General features: G+C 40.3%; 1 protein-coding gene across 1 annotated transcript in view; it reads right to left on the bottom strand.

Moving 5' to 3' along the window:
• LOC127650893 (CUB and sushi domain-containing protein 3-like) overlaps nucleotides 1-15,436 on the bottom strand; it is a 686,283-nt gene that overhangs the window by 277,605 nt on the left and 393,242 nt on the right. The window contains exon 7 of the mRNA XM_052136534.1: nucleotides 11,333-11,410. Within this exon, the coding sequence (XP_051992494.1) occupies nucleotides 11,333-11,410 (78 nt within the window). The remainder of the gene's footprint in view (nucleotides 1-11,332; nucleotides 11,411-15,436) is intronic.

Here is a 15,436-nt window from a genome sequence, read left to right as displayed (position 1 = left end):
AGATTATATAAGAGCTAAGCTACACGGGGAAAAAAAGAAACAATAGAATTTTGAAACTTAATGTAAATTTTGTGTCTGTTTACATATTGAACTATTCAAAATCCATTGCACTTCCGTGGCTCAATGTCCAACAATAGTCATTACCTTCACAAGTGTAAGATATGTAACATCAAACCCACACATGTCTGTAAATACACCTCGACCATATATGAGGAGATAACAATGCTCAGTAGAAGATGTTCTCAGTACTCCCACACTTAATGATGTTAATGTATGTTTCCTCATGTAATCTTGTTTGCATATATGTACTGTACATCTACAGAACATTAAAGAAACCAGAAGAAATCTGCTCCTTCTGCGGCAATTTGGTTCTGTGTGGCCATTTTCACAGAAGAAGCTGTTCCCTTTACAAAAGGCTTCACTACGATGTTAGCTGCTAAGCGCTACGAGAACAGCTCTTGCTGTGAGCCAAGCTGAAATAATGTGCGAAACACGTCAATGAACATTGACCGGAATTTATAGCCTCGGCTGATGTAATTATTAGATGCACCTGCGGCCAGGCTATAAATGGACACGTCACCAGGTGTCGATCAGATACTTCTTTTGAAGAGCAGTCCTGGGGCGTCCCAGTCGCGGCAAAGCAGCGCAACATCTCGTTCCGCCTTTTTCAGGGAACAAGGGTTACACATGTAACTCGAGGCGTTCCCTTTACAAAAGGCTTCACTCACGATGTTGCGCTGCTAAGCGCTAGGAGACGCAATACCCGCCGCCCGCGCTGGGGCTGTCCGGACCCCTACGGTTGTGCAGTGTACTCACAAAAAGCGAGAGGTCTCAGACATGAGCTTGAGATGTCGACTCAAGGGCATAAGAGCCCAGAGTAGCAAAGCATCTAACCCACAAAGTTCGATGAATGTGTGAAGAGAACCTATCTAACACAAACTTGTCATAAAACTGATGAATGTGGCGGAGAGGACCAGCCTGCGCATCACAAACTTGTTCAGGCATGAGCTGAGATGTCGACTCAAGGGCATAAGAGCCCAGAGTAGCAAAGCATCTAACCCACAAAGTTCGATGAATGTGTCGCGAAGAGAACCCTATCGCAACACAAACTTGTCATAAAAACTGATGAATGTGGCGGAGAGGACCAGCCTGCCGCATCACAAACCTGTTCAGGCATGAGCTGAGATGTCGACTCAAGGGCATAAGAGCCCAGAGTAGCAAAGCATCTAACCCATAAAGTTTGATGAATGTGTGCGAAGAGAACCCTATCATAACACAAACTTGTCATAAAACTGATGAATGTGGCGGAGAGGACCAGCCTGCCGCATCACAAACTTGTTCAGGCATGAGCTGAGATGTCGACTCAAGGGCATAAGAGCCCAGAGTAGCAAAGCATCTAAACCATAAAATGTGATTAGTGTGTGCGGAGAGTGCCAACCTGCCGCACCACAAACTTGTTCAGGTGTCAACTCAAGAGCGTAAGAGCCAAGAGTGGCAAGAACATCCAAACTATAAAGTTTAATGAATGTCTTGTGGAGAGGACCAACCTGCCGCACCACAAACTTGCTGCAGAGGAGACCTCTAGCCAAGGCTTTAGAGGAGGAGAGCCCTCTGGAAGAGTGCGCCCTAAAACCTACTGGCGAAGCTTGACCGCTGCGCCTCGTAGGCCCGGCAGTAGGTCCCTCACCCAAAGTGACAACCCGGTCGTGGCTTCAAAGTGAAGAACTGCTGCCCTGACTTTACGCCACTAGCAAATGCGGTGGACATAATTCTGAAGGGCACAGACTGGACAAAGTCTGAGTAGTCTTAGCTGCTCCGGCATTACAAACGGCAGGGAGCAGAAGGCTTAGAGAATGACTGGCCAAGGGTCGAGAAAGGCACCTTGGGCAGGTAGTCAGGGTGAGGGTGCAAAGAATGCTCAGAAGGTTCTGTAATTTGAACTGATTAGAAGGAAACGCATGCAGGCGCATTGGTGCCATGTATGCGCCACCACGAACAGCACCCCCGAGGGGGGGGGAACTGGGTGACTCGGGGAGAAGTAGAGGAGACATTGCGCTATCAACAGAGGCGAAGAGCTCCTCTTCTGCCCTGTAAAATCTACCCAGATCAGTTCCAAAGGAGGGAGCCCTAGCACTTGCAATGGTCTCGATAACTTCAGGAGAAAGCCCTGTGAACCTCAGTTGGTACCCTACAGGGGCCAAGCATGAAAGGTTTCACAATTCGGGCCGGGGATGAATATGCCCCCTGAGCCTGAGAAAGAAGGTCCTACCTGATCGAGATACGCCAAAGGCGAACCGTCGAGGAGAGATATTAACTCCGAGAACCATTTCCTGTTCAGCCAGCGCAAGCCATTAATAGGAGGCAAGACCCTTGCTGGTGAACATTGCCAAGACTCCGGGAGCAGAGAAACCGGGAAAGAAGCGCATACAGGCGCATTCTGGGTCATGTATGTGTTTTAACGTCCAGACCCAAGGGGGCTGGGTGATTTCAGGGAGAAGTCGAGGAGACATTGAGCTATTCATAGAGCGAAGAGGTCCTCTTCTGCCCTAAGATCTCACCAAACTTGTTCCAAGTGGAAAAAGCCCGGCATTTAAAAGGTCTCGATAACCTCAGGAGAGAGCCCTGTGTCCCTCAGTTGGTACCCTTAGGGGCCAAACATGAAAGATTCCACAATTTGGGGCAGGGATGAAATATTGCCCTGTGCCTGAGACAGAAGATCCTTCCTGTTAGGCACCACCAAAAGCGAGCCGTCGAGGGAAGAGATTAGCTCCGAGAACCAAGCCCTGTTAGGCCAGCGGTGCTATCAGTAAGAGGCAAAAACCCTTGCTGGTGAACTCTGGGCAACTACTACCTTAGGGTGGAGTTCTTAACTCCCCGTTGGTATTTTCTGTCTGGACCGTAAATCTGCTCCCATATACAGGCATCCAGGGATATAACTGCCTGAGTGACAGGAGCTTGCCCTGGGCCCTAAGGAGAACCCAGCGTGTCAGAAATACAGCTGACAAGAGCGTGGGTCTCCTTGATGATTTATGTATGAGGCTACAGCTGCATTGTCCACCGCACCAAGACATGGCAGCCTCAGGAGGAGGTATTTCAGGGCCAGAAATACAGCCATCAACCCGAGACAGTGACTGTGACAACCGAGCTGGCGACCCTCCTATCCCCTTAAGCTGGGCGACCACTTAAGGCCGCTACCCGCCCATCAGGAAGGCGTCTGTCGATTAGCAGCCTGCGACAACAAGGCGCACCAAGAGTGGGACCCAAGGCAGAAAACCGGGGTCTGAACCACATAGAAAGGAGCGAAGCCTGAGGCGCGTAACCCTATTTAGCCTAGGGGTTTTGGCCCTTGGAAGAAATCCCTGGCTTTTGGCCACAACAAAAACGGTCTCATGAGCAGAAGGTCCAGAGGGATCACTGTGGACGCCTTAGCCCGAGACCTGGAAATCACTGATACTGATAACAGTGCAACCTTGCCCTAGCCTGACTTTGCTCAGGGTGATCTAAATGGACTCAATACTAGCGGGAGACAGTTGTGCCCGCGTTGAGATTGAACTCCATACTGATGCCCGATAGACAGTGTTCTGAGTGGGAGAGAGGGCGCTCTTCTTGGCGTTGAGCCTCAACCCCAGAGAAACAGATGAGCTGAGGCGATGTCCCTGTGCTGAACTGCCAGTTCCTGGAACTGCGCTAGGATCAGCCAGTCGTCTACATAATTCAGAATGCAGATGCCCGGAGTCACAAGGAGCCAGGCTACATCATGCATTGTGAATGTCTTGAGGTAAAAGGGCTAGGCTGAGAGAAAGAACCTGACCCTGGAAGACTTTGCCCCGGAAGTGAACCTCAGGAACTTTCCATGTTGTGGCAGAACTTCTAAATGAAGCATAGAAGTGCGTCATAAGATCGATGGTGACCAGCCAAACGAGTTGTAGGGCTTGAGACACGACCGTCTTAACAGGCATCATCTTGGACTTGAACACCCACGGGTAGTTCAAGCTTTAAGATCTAAGCCAGGCGCCACCCCTCACCCTCCATGGGAAGCGGGAAGTATTTAGTGTAATAGCCTAACTCTCTCTCTCTGGAAGGGAACACACACCGTGGCCCCTTTAACCAGGAGATTGATTTTTCTTTTACATAAAAAGAAATCCGGTTCACAATAGTGAGAACATACTGTTGAAGCACGGAAAAAGCGGCAGTGAATTAAATCCTGGCGCCCTTATAAGACCCACAGAAAAGAATTCATCCGGCAGAAGTTTCCATGCTGCGGGATCTATGAGTGGGTATTATATTTCAACACTTCCTGTTGAGGGGTTGTCGGGTGTTTGAGTCCTGAATAACATACAGGAACAGCGAAAACACCCAATTTTGACAGAAGCCTCTGCAACCCGAAACACCAAGAGGTTCGCGGGAATGGAGGGGCTCGAGGCGGCGAGACTGTCACCAATCCCTGGGAGGAGCAGCATAGCGTGCAGAGCAGCATAGTGTGCAGAGCAGCACCAGCCTGACCTGCTGCTTAATAAGCCCTTCCCACTAAAGTGGAGGTTGTCCTACAAGGCTTTGAGGGAAAGAGGGCTGTAAGTGGCGATGCCGAGCCGGCGAGAGATAGCCCATAAGCGTCTCTTGACCGCGGCATCACTGAATACTGCCGTGCCTCAGCACCCACGATAGTCGAATATAATGGCGTCGAGGGTATGTGAACACGGGAAGAAAATATATATATATTTTTTTTTTTTTTTAGGGGTTCTCCATGAGCGAAAAAGCTCTTCATGGAGGTTATCAAAGAAGGAAGGAACCCATGAGGCGTTCCCTTTCTTAGACTGGAAGATAAAATCTATCCCCTAATTTGGAGCGTTTGGGGGTCTCTTTTTGCGTGGCCATGACCAATCTGGCAACCGCACGAGTAACAACATCGAGCAATTCCTCCGTAGATTTTTTATCGCAGACGGAAAGCTCGGAGGCGGGAAGAAAATCGCGATCCACCTCATGATCCGAAGAAGCGTCGAGATCATGTGAAGGAACAGCTGGGTTTGGGGAGAGAGTGAGAGAAAGGGATCAACCCGTCTCTTGCTCCTCAACCAAATCCATTCGAAGTGCTGACTCCGGTAGCAAGCGAGCGAGCACGACGCACTCTGCCTGTTAAAGCAAATCGCAGTGCTTGCACCCACCCTGCTGCAACGCGAGCAGCGTGCTCTTACCCCAAACAAACAGCAAAAACTGATGTGTGTAGTCTTCAGCTATAGAGCGAGAAGAGGGAACACGCACCGTTTGCTTTCAGTCATTCTCTCTTTTTTAGAAATATATATATATAATATTTTCCAAACAGAAGAGAAAAAGAACAACGTTCACTGCACACTGTCTGATTCTATTTCCTAACAGAGGAAAGAAAGTTTTGACAGCATGTGTGAAACACACAGAAACAGAATCGCTCTGAAAAAAGAGTTTCTGACGACACCTGGTGACGTGTCCATTTATAGCCTGGCCGCAGGTGCATCTAATAATTACATCAGCCGAGGCTATAAATTCCGGTCAATGTTCATTGACGTGTTTCGCACATTATTTCAGCTTGGCTCACAGCAAGAGCTGTTCCCCGTAGCGCTTAGCAGCGCAACATCGTAGTGAAGCCTTTTGTAAAGGGAACAGCTTCTTCTGTGAAAATGGCCACACAGAACCAAATTGCCGCAGAAGGAGCAGATTTCTTCTGGTTTCTTTAATGTTCTGTAGATGTACAGTACATATATGCAAACAAGATTACATGAGGAAACATACATTAACATCATTAAGTGTGGGAGTACTGAGAACATCTTCTACTGAGCATTGTTATCTCCTCATATATGGTCGAGGTGTATTTACAGACATGTGTGGGTTTGATGTTACATATCTTACACTTGTGAAGGTAATGACTATTGTTGGACATTGAGCCACGGAAGTGCAATGGATTTTGAATAGTTCAATATGTAAACAGACACAAAATTTACATTAAGTTTCAAAATTCTATTGTTTCTTTTTTCCCCGTGTAGCTTAGCTCTTATATAATCTAAAGAGAGCACAATTATAAATCAAAGCTTTGCTGAGTTGACAAAACATGTAATGTGAGACACTAATGCTCAATGCAGGTTATGACATGTCAAAGTAACCTATACTGCTGATTAATGTGCATGAAATCTTTGGTATTTATATATGCAATAAATACATTTAACAGATACTTTGAGTAATTTAGCTGTTTGAAAATATCCCTAGGGGGATTTTCAAATTTATCCTAAATCTGCAGATATTTTCAGTAATTTTATCCTCATAAGTATGTTAATTTTAGCAGCAGTTGAAAGTGTTGTTGTGCTTCAGTTTGAATACCACATTTCACTGTTTAATGAGCAATTTAGTGCCACAGAGCGGATATTTTCTTTTGAGGGACTGACTGATATCTTGACAGGACGACTTTTGGAGAAAGCTTGTTCAAATTCTGTCCTGGTTTTGGAAAACAGCCAGTCCTGAAAAAAAGATACTTAAAGGTGATTAAAATGCCCATGGTGACAAACTCTCAAGTCTGATTAAGAAAACACTCTCTCCTCCCTCACAAAACGCTTCATGATTTTCTCAATTTTCTTTTATTTTCAATGTCAATTAGTCATGAATTCTGCAGGACCATTTATTCTACTGATTGAATTTGTGGCCAGTTATGGTTTGATGTAATTCATCTAGCTTCAGTGTGGTAATCTGTTTAAATGTCTTCATTTTCGCTATAAAGGAAACTTTAATGAACTCTTTGGGAACAAAAAAGGGCCAGAGGTTAATAGCAATAATAATGTAAGCTATTTCATAATCTTATTCAAATTGTAATCTTGTTATATTGTATTGTTTAGTTGACCTTTGTTATAAAGCCTCTCAGTCAGCGAATAAAATGGGAGCAAGGATTAAACTGCATATTATTATAGATTCTAGTCTTGGATGCTTGTTAGTCAATACAACATTCTGGCTGTTCCCCAAATCTCTGCACTACACCAATATTGGATCTTTGTTGTATAATTTTAGTACCATAGCTTTGTTTTGTTATTTCAGGGACTATTTGTTCTAATGGAAGTGGCAGTTTGAAAATAATTCCATGTTAAATAAAAATAGCCATGCTATACTTTGCATATAGTCACTCTGTTTTGTATTATTACAGTACAGTAATATAGCACAGCCTCTCAAACCTTATTTTTTATTAAATCTGTATGGTGCTTCTTTGAGTTGCGATAAAGCTGTTGCTAAGAAACAAAACCCCTTACATTTTATACATAGCAAGCTGAATATGTGTGTGTGTGGGGGGGTGGGGGTGGGCTTGGGGGGGGTGCGACTGTTGAGGTCAGAGGAGTGTCTTATTGGCGTTTAACTTGCTGTTCTCTTGTAATGGACTCTGAGCTGAAGCACCATGTTGAAATTTTCACCATCCATCTGCCGGAAAGAATTTAGGCCTCTGTGCTAGAAATTTGGGGTTATTTTAGTGCACTGTCTCAGGTCTTCCTTTAGAATTATCCCTCTTCCATGTTTAGAAAAGTTGCCTTTTTTCCCACATTCAAGGCCAGTGGAGTATGAAACCCACAGGGCTTTTAAAGCTCAATCAACACTCAGAGAGCCAGAATCTTCAGAGAGACCTGTTATTCACATTCGCTTGAACTTACCCTCTGCATCTCTCTCTCTCTCTCTCTCTCTCTCTCTCTCTCTCTCTCTCTGTATCCATCTAATTCATACAGACAAATGCATACATAATTTCATAAACAAGGAGGGGTAATTCTGATCTAATACTCATTTGCATATCACATAGACATGTCTAACAGTAATGTATTCATTCACGAAATGATGTATTTGCCTTGAGCAAAACAGTCTGCTTGTATTTGGCCAATGCACAAACACATTACAAACAAAACATAGCTATAGTGAATAAAACTGCACACAATGCTCAGTGCTTATGCTCATCCTTGGGCCTAACCATTCTTGTATGCCATCATGCAACCAGGAAATATGGGGTGTTCAGGTGAACATATAAACATGCAAGTAAGTGACCAAGCAATTAAACATGCATTCACACGCACTCACTCCCTCAATGATCAATGACATTTGCATCCACGGTGTCATGCTAAATTACTGACTTGTCAAACACATGTTCCCATATAGCCAATAGAATAACATATCAGCCACAAATACACAAAATATATAAAATACTAACACTGTAAAATAAAACCAATTACATGGACCTTCATATTCATTATTATTACATATTAATAGAGATACATTTTAGAACAACAAAAACAAAATACAGTATTATTAAAATTTGAAAGCTAGGTATTTGAAAGATATGTAAGTATGGAAAAAGTGACTATGAGGCTACGATACAGTTAAGCCCAGCTGTTTATCATTTTGAAAGATAAATTTAACATCTTGTGATAGAACAGGACAAAATAGAGTATATTTTTGTGTCTGAAGATGTTGGTACTTGAGCCAACTCAAAATTCAAATGATAGCAAGTATTATATGGAGATTCTACATTTTAAATTCAAATTCTATTAAAAAATCTCAGACTTACATAGAAGTCTAGGTCCACTCAATAGCAGGACTCAAATAAATAAATAAATATATACAATTAATTGATGGTCTAATGTTGAAACAGCTCATTATAATAAACATTACATATTTACTTGAAGACCTGACAAACTACACAACAGCAGACCAGGCACCCATTTCACATCTTATTTACTGTATAGTCTGAATTTATAAAGGTTTGTGCTGTAAGCGGTCATATACAACATATTTATGATGCAATTTTTGTTTTTACTGACACCTTAACAAAAATAAAAAAAATTACTTTCAATGGAATTGTATTTACATAATCATAGTTATAATCACAAACTTAAAATTAAGCAACATGCAACTACTGAGAAAGCGCAAAAGGTAAATGATTGTTCAGCAGACTGTGAAACCATTGGTCTTAATTATGATGTTGTGGAATATGAGCATATATATAATAGAAGCATATTTTATTCATAAAGGAGAATTCGATATATGTATGCCTCAGGCTCATTGATTCCATCACTGTCAGTAGATTCTTCCATCAGCCATGAAATAATATGGGTTCTTTTCACCAGCACATATTTAAAACTCTTCTGAAAGCATCAAAGGGAGTCTGACACTAGCTATTTTATTGGGTTTCTTCTGTCTCCACTTGACATGCAAGCAGCACAGCTGAAGAACAGGGTTAAATTTTAGGTCATTTTAATAGGGATCTATGAATGGCATTGTGCCAGGACCACATTAAGCCATTATACCCGCTCTTTAAAAACATAACAAAAGACCCTCACCCTGCAGGTGTCTCTATGACTGTGTCTGACAATAAGCTATAAATATACAGTACTGTATGTGTGTGGGTATCTATACTGTAACAATGCCTTTGAAATATATTAAAAATGAAATTGAACCGAAGGCAATTTTCTGTATTCATGTGTGTGCTCTTTGCCTGTCTAAAAAACGTTGAGGAAAATGTAAGGCCTTCAGAAAGTGCTAAATTGTTCAGTCACTCTCTACATTTCTGTTATTATATGTGTTTTAAAGAGCCACACCTCAAATACCCAGGATATCTGTGAATGTAAAAAGCTAATTTCACACATAGAATTTATGAAGGTGTTGCTTTCAGTGCATTAGTCACAAAATATGCAAGCTAGTAGAAAAACATGTAACAGGTGATATTTGACTGCTGCATTCTAGCTTGATAGCTTTTATAATAGGTACCACCCTAGATAAGGTCTGGGTGGTGCAAACATTGCTAACTGTGTTGTGTTATTGACAGACGGAGACTGCTGGTTTGGAAATGGCAAGGGATACTGGTCATGCAAGCAATATCAGCAGATAACAATCTCTAAATAAAGCAATGAAAGGATGAATCTAAATCGAAAACATGGCACACACTGACAACACACATGCATTTAAAGGAAAATAAGAAGAGCACAAAGCAAACCAAAAATAAAAGAGTCGATTAAAACAAACATGACGTTGGAGAAGATCATTGCAGGTTTTCAAATAGTTTGTCAATGGGATTCATGCAGTTGTAGTTTGTCTCAGTCTAAAGTGATTGTAGGCAATTTCCCATGTTTTGATGGACTGCCTTTAAGACAAGAGTACTAATTTGATGTGCATTTCGTTCACCATTACACAGGGTAAATGTATTATATTTTATTTGTTTAGGGAACCTGAGGAACTAATTAAATAGGATGGGCTCCATCCAAGCACAACTGTTTTTGCAATTGAATATGCATCGATTTAACTAAGCAGCAGTCATTGACAAAAAATGTCATAAAAATAAAACAAATGTGGCAGAGAAATGTAAGTGAAAAAAAAAAACAAACATTGTCACTGTCTTGTTTAATCAGTCACATAATTATTCTTAATTAGACTGTGCTCATACATTTATAATATCTGTTGCATAACTAGTAAGTGCAATAATCTTGTTTTGTACTTATTAATTAATAATTTATATAACTAAACTCTTAGGCTAAAAGCTTAAGCGCCGGTTATAGAAACAAATCTTTTTTATTATTATTATTATCAATTTTTTTTAAACCAAGACAGAATGGAATTGTTTACTGTTATAAAAAGAGTGAAATGTATGACCCAGAAACAAAGCATGATCCCATAAGCCAACAGGTCACTTCCTCATTATAGTATACTGCCATTAAATGTGCACTCAGTATTTTCCTCATTAAAAAAGTGTAACTCCTAAAGACATGAATTGTAATTTTTCAATATATATAGGAAAACATGACCACTCACATTAAAATGAAGACTCCAGTCATATCAGTAACCTTATAAAAGCTGTTTTATTCTACATGGAGAGGGTCCACACATGGGGGCTGCCATGCTAGAATCATAAGACTAGCCGTTAACTTCTTGCTTAATCTTAGTAACAATCCTGTTATTTGAAACTTTCACTCAATGATTAAATCATGACTGAGTGTGAACACAAAATTATTACAATGGCATCAGAAACAGAAAACTATTGATTTAAAATTATGCTTCATCCAAGCCGCTAGGTGTCAGTGTAAGTCCAAGATGACACAAAGACAAAATTTACTGAGTGCACATTTAATGTTTTAAGAAAGTAAGTCTCCGTTGGAGGAACTTTTAATTAATATTCAATTGCATGGAAAACTCTGTATGTGAGATATTTGTGGGAACTGAAGTTTATCCATTATATTGCCAATACATAAACACCAAATTGTCTTGCAATGATCTTACAGTCACTGTTTACTGTAATTAACACCAAATGAATAACACAGATTTACCATAAAATAGTAACAAAGGGTAGACTCACAGATAGAAAACTTGTTGCTGTTGTCTTTGCCAGGGAATAATTTTACTCCTCTAGATTTGAAATCTACAGACCTTTTCACTAGTTAAAGGGAAACAAATGAAACAAAAAAAACATGAAATCAGGTGAAACAGGTTTTAAATAAATTTGTCAGCATTGAAAAAGAAACCATCATCAAGCGCATGAGAGAGAAGGGCAAAAAATTATAGCAGTATCGACAATTCCCAATGTGCTCTGCAAACAGAAAACATGGGCATGTGTTGAATAAAGAGCAAGGGTATAAAATGAAAACATGAGAAAAAGGAAGATTAATAACGGATTGGTGAGACAGGACTTCTGCTCAGTGGTCAACCCTGACAGGAATTGAGAAGATTTGAGGTTGTAATGCATGTCCACACCATTCAATGTAAACCAGACCTTGACTTAGAAATATTTTGGGACACAAATATCTACCAAGGTATTCCTAAAGAGAAAAAGGGCTAATTGACTGAAGGACATCCATGCAGACAAATAGCACAGTCTTTTGTGCAAATCAATTAAATAGACATAAATCAAAGGCATGCTATAGGTGATAGGTCAAACAGAAGTCTTGTTGGAAATGTAAACCATAATAATAATAATAATAATAAAACTAGCACACTCTGAATATTGGAAAATGCTTTCTTTTCATTAATGCCTATTTTCCCCTTTGCAAATGGTGCATGTAATAAATGCATAATGAATGCAAAGCAAAGGAAATAATTACTGTGGTCATCACTACAGTTATGCGAAGACTGTCTTGAAAATGAACTCTGGCTTTTGCATCAGATGGAGTGATGTAACAATGTGTAAGAGTCAGGTTAATGGGATGAATATTGGAAACTACATAATTGTGTTATATAAATGCAAAAAGTGTGAAATTAACATACTTTGATTTTCTGTAACTAAATAAGTACAGTGCTGTGAAAAGTATTTGCCCCTTCCTGACTTCTTCTATTTTTGTGTATGTTTTATGCAAAAAAGTTTTAGATCTTCAGACGAGATATAACATAAAACAAAGGTGACCTGAGTAAACACAAACTACAGTTTTCAAATATATATATTTTTTATTGAAGCAAAAAATCTATCCAACACCTTTATCAACCATTTGAAAAACCAATTGCTCCCTTATACTTAACAGCTGCTTGAGCCACCTTTAGCAGCAACAACTGCAAGCAAACAATTCCGATAACTGGAGATCAGTCTTTCACAATGCTGTGGTGGAATTTTGGCCCAATCTTCTTTGCAGAACTGCTTTAGTTCAGCCACACTGGAGGATTTTCGAGCATGAACTACCCAGTTAAGGTCCTGCCACATTATCTCAATCGGGTTCAAGTCAGAACTTTGACTAGGCCACTCCAAAACTTTCATTTTGCTTCTTTTGAGCCATTCAGAGGTAGATTTACTCATATGCTTTGGATCATTGTCTTGCTGCATAATCCAGTTGCGCTTGAGCTTCAAATCATGGACTGATGGCCAGACGTTCTCCTTTTGGATTTTCTGTTTCTATCATGAAGACTCGCAGACTTAAGTAAAGTTTTAAATTATATTTATTTGATGTATATGAAACAGAATTGTAAAGTCTCTCTTTGGCGTAAGCCTGGTCTGGTGGTCCGAAAAAGTTGTACTCGGAACCATCAGATTCTTCCAGAGATAGGAGGCAGGGGAGAGGAGCCTACCCCTGTGCAGGACGGGACTCAACTGGTGGCAGTGGGATGGTGGAGGTTGCCGTGTTAGCACAATGAAACAGCAATGTGATAGATTGTGCGCAGAATTATAAAGCGATGGCTTACATGTGATTGGCTAGGAGTTACCTAGCTAACATGGGATGATACTAGAACTACAATGCACTTACATTTCCCTCAATAATTGCAAGTCGTCCTGGCCCTGAAGCAGCAAAGCATCCCCACATCATCACACTACAACCAACATGACTGACCGTAGGTATGATGTTCTTTTTGTGGAATTTTAATTTATGCCAGATGCAACAGGACCCCTGTTTTCCAAACAGTTCCACTTTTGACTCATCAGTCCACAGAACATTGTCCCAAAAGGTTTGAGGATCATCAAGGTGTTCTTTGGTAAAATTCAGATAAGCTTTAATGTTCTTCTGGGTTAGTAATGATTTTCACCTTGCCACTCTACCATGGATGGCATTATTGGCCAATGGCTTCCTGATAGTGAAATCAAAAACAATGACCTTAATTGATGTGAGAGAAGCCTGGAGTCCCTTGTATGTTGTCCTTGGCATTTTTGAGACTTTCTGGATGAGTCGTCACTGTGCTCTTGGAGGATTTTGGGAGGTCGGCCACTTCTGGGAAAGTTCAAAGTGCCAGTTTTCAAGTTTTCAATATAATGGCTCTAACTGTAGTTCTTTGGAGTCCCAGAGCTTTTGAAATAGCTTTGTAACCCATCCCAGACTGATGTCATGTGATTTCAATCCCCCTTTTCCTCATCATTTCTAGAATTTATTTTGACTTTGGCATAGTGTGCCACTGGGTGAGACCTTTTAGCCAACCTCATGCTGCTGAACAAGTTCTATTTAGGTGTTGATTTGATTAAACAGGGCTGGCAGTAATCAGGCCTAGGTGTGTCTAGTCCAGCTGAACCCCATTATGAATGCCTGCCACAGTCTGATTTGTCCCACCACAGTTTCATAATGAACCGAAAATATTTGTACACTTCTCATAATAACATAATATTTATCTAACGATGTGTTTTGTGCTGTTGCTTTGGCAAAGCATCTTTCACTTCCAGTCAGTCAGCCCTGCTACTCTAGTCGATTTTGTGTTTTGACCATTTGTGAACTGAGTGAAACTCTGTCTCGTTAATGCTTTGTGGGTTTGCCGTGTCCTCACCATTCATATCTATACAACCAAAGTGTTTATGATTAAATTACTACTACAACACAAAATTGTATACAAGAGCACAAAGCTCTCCATAGGTCTAGCCTCGTTATTTTGATCTCAAATTGCACCAGATTGATACATTTATCTTTAAAATGCAAAAATTTTCACACACAAAAACAAGAAATTGGGCAAATACTCTTTAGCCTTTAAATCAAAATGTATAACATTTTTGATTTGTGATGACGCCCTTTTGTGATATTACTGGTATCAGTAATATCACAGACATAAAAACTGTTTATCTCATGATAGGACTGAAAATGTTCTTCTAAAATGGATGGGACAAGAAAAAGGAACATAAAGGGGTTTAAAACTTTGTGCAAACCTGCATTGAAATCTTTGTTTATTTATTTATTATTATTAATATTATTATTATTTTTTTTTTTTTTACCTGAACCAGATCCATGTGCATATTCAAAAGTGGTTCATTAAAACCATGCATTTGAATTACATAATATGTTTGGCCGCCCTTGCATAATGTTATACTGAAAACAGTTGCTTAACATTTTAAGTCAATATCCCTGTGAACAATACCACAAGAAGCAGCAATCTCACCAAAATCCAATGCAAGCATCATGCACCATCATGCCACATTCAGTTCAGGACTTGAAATTGAGAAACACTAGTTCATTCAGTACTTTCTAAAGAATCCAGAGAATCCGGTTTCACAGTGGTGATTAATACACTTATTGCACTCCTATTCAGAATATAAAGTAAAAAAAAAAAACAATAATAATAAAAAATAAATGTTATAATTTAGTAATGGAACCTCTTTCTCTATACAGGGCATCCATTAACCACCCACTGGATCGGCCTATTACCATAAACAAATAAAAACAAAATGATAAATTGATTTAGGAGTAGCAATAGAAGACCTAAAATTAACCTTTTTAACATTAATTTAAATATGCTGTTGACATAGACACGCCCAGATTCAAACGCTTGGTTAATTATGCTGTGGATGGAAATGTACTCTGGCACCTGTTTTTATTTAAAAGGTTTATGCTGAATAAATCCTTTGGTGTGGGAGCTAAATTGTGACAGCACATTACAAATGAGGATAAGACTGCTGACCTAAGTAAATGATACAACATTAAACCTCTAAATAAGATTCAGGTACTCTTTAGGCACTAGAATAACACATAATGCTAATTGCTGCAAATCTTTCTTTTCTAGCATAAGA

This window comes from Xyrauchen texanus, chromosome 10, assembly GCF_025860055.1.
Source record: "Xyrauchen texanus isolate HMW12.3.18 chromosome 10, RBS_HiC_50CHRs, whole genome shotgun sequence".
Taxonomy (NCBI): Eukaryota; Metazoa; Chordata; class Actinopteri; order Cypriniformes; family Catostomidae; genus Xyrauchen; species Xyrauchen texanus.
The sequence above is the reverse complement of the archived record's forward strand: the minus strand, read 5'-3'. Positions and strand labels throughout refer to the sequence as shown.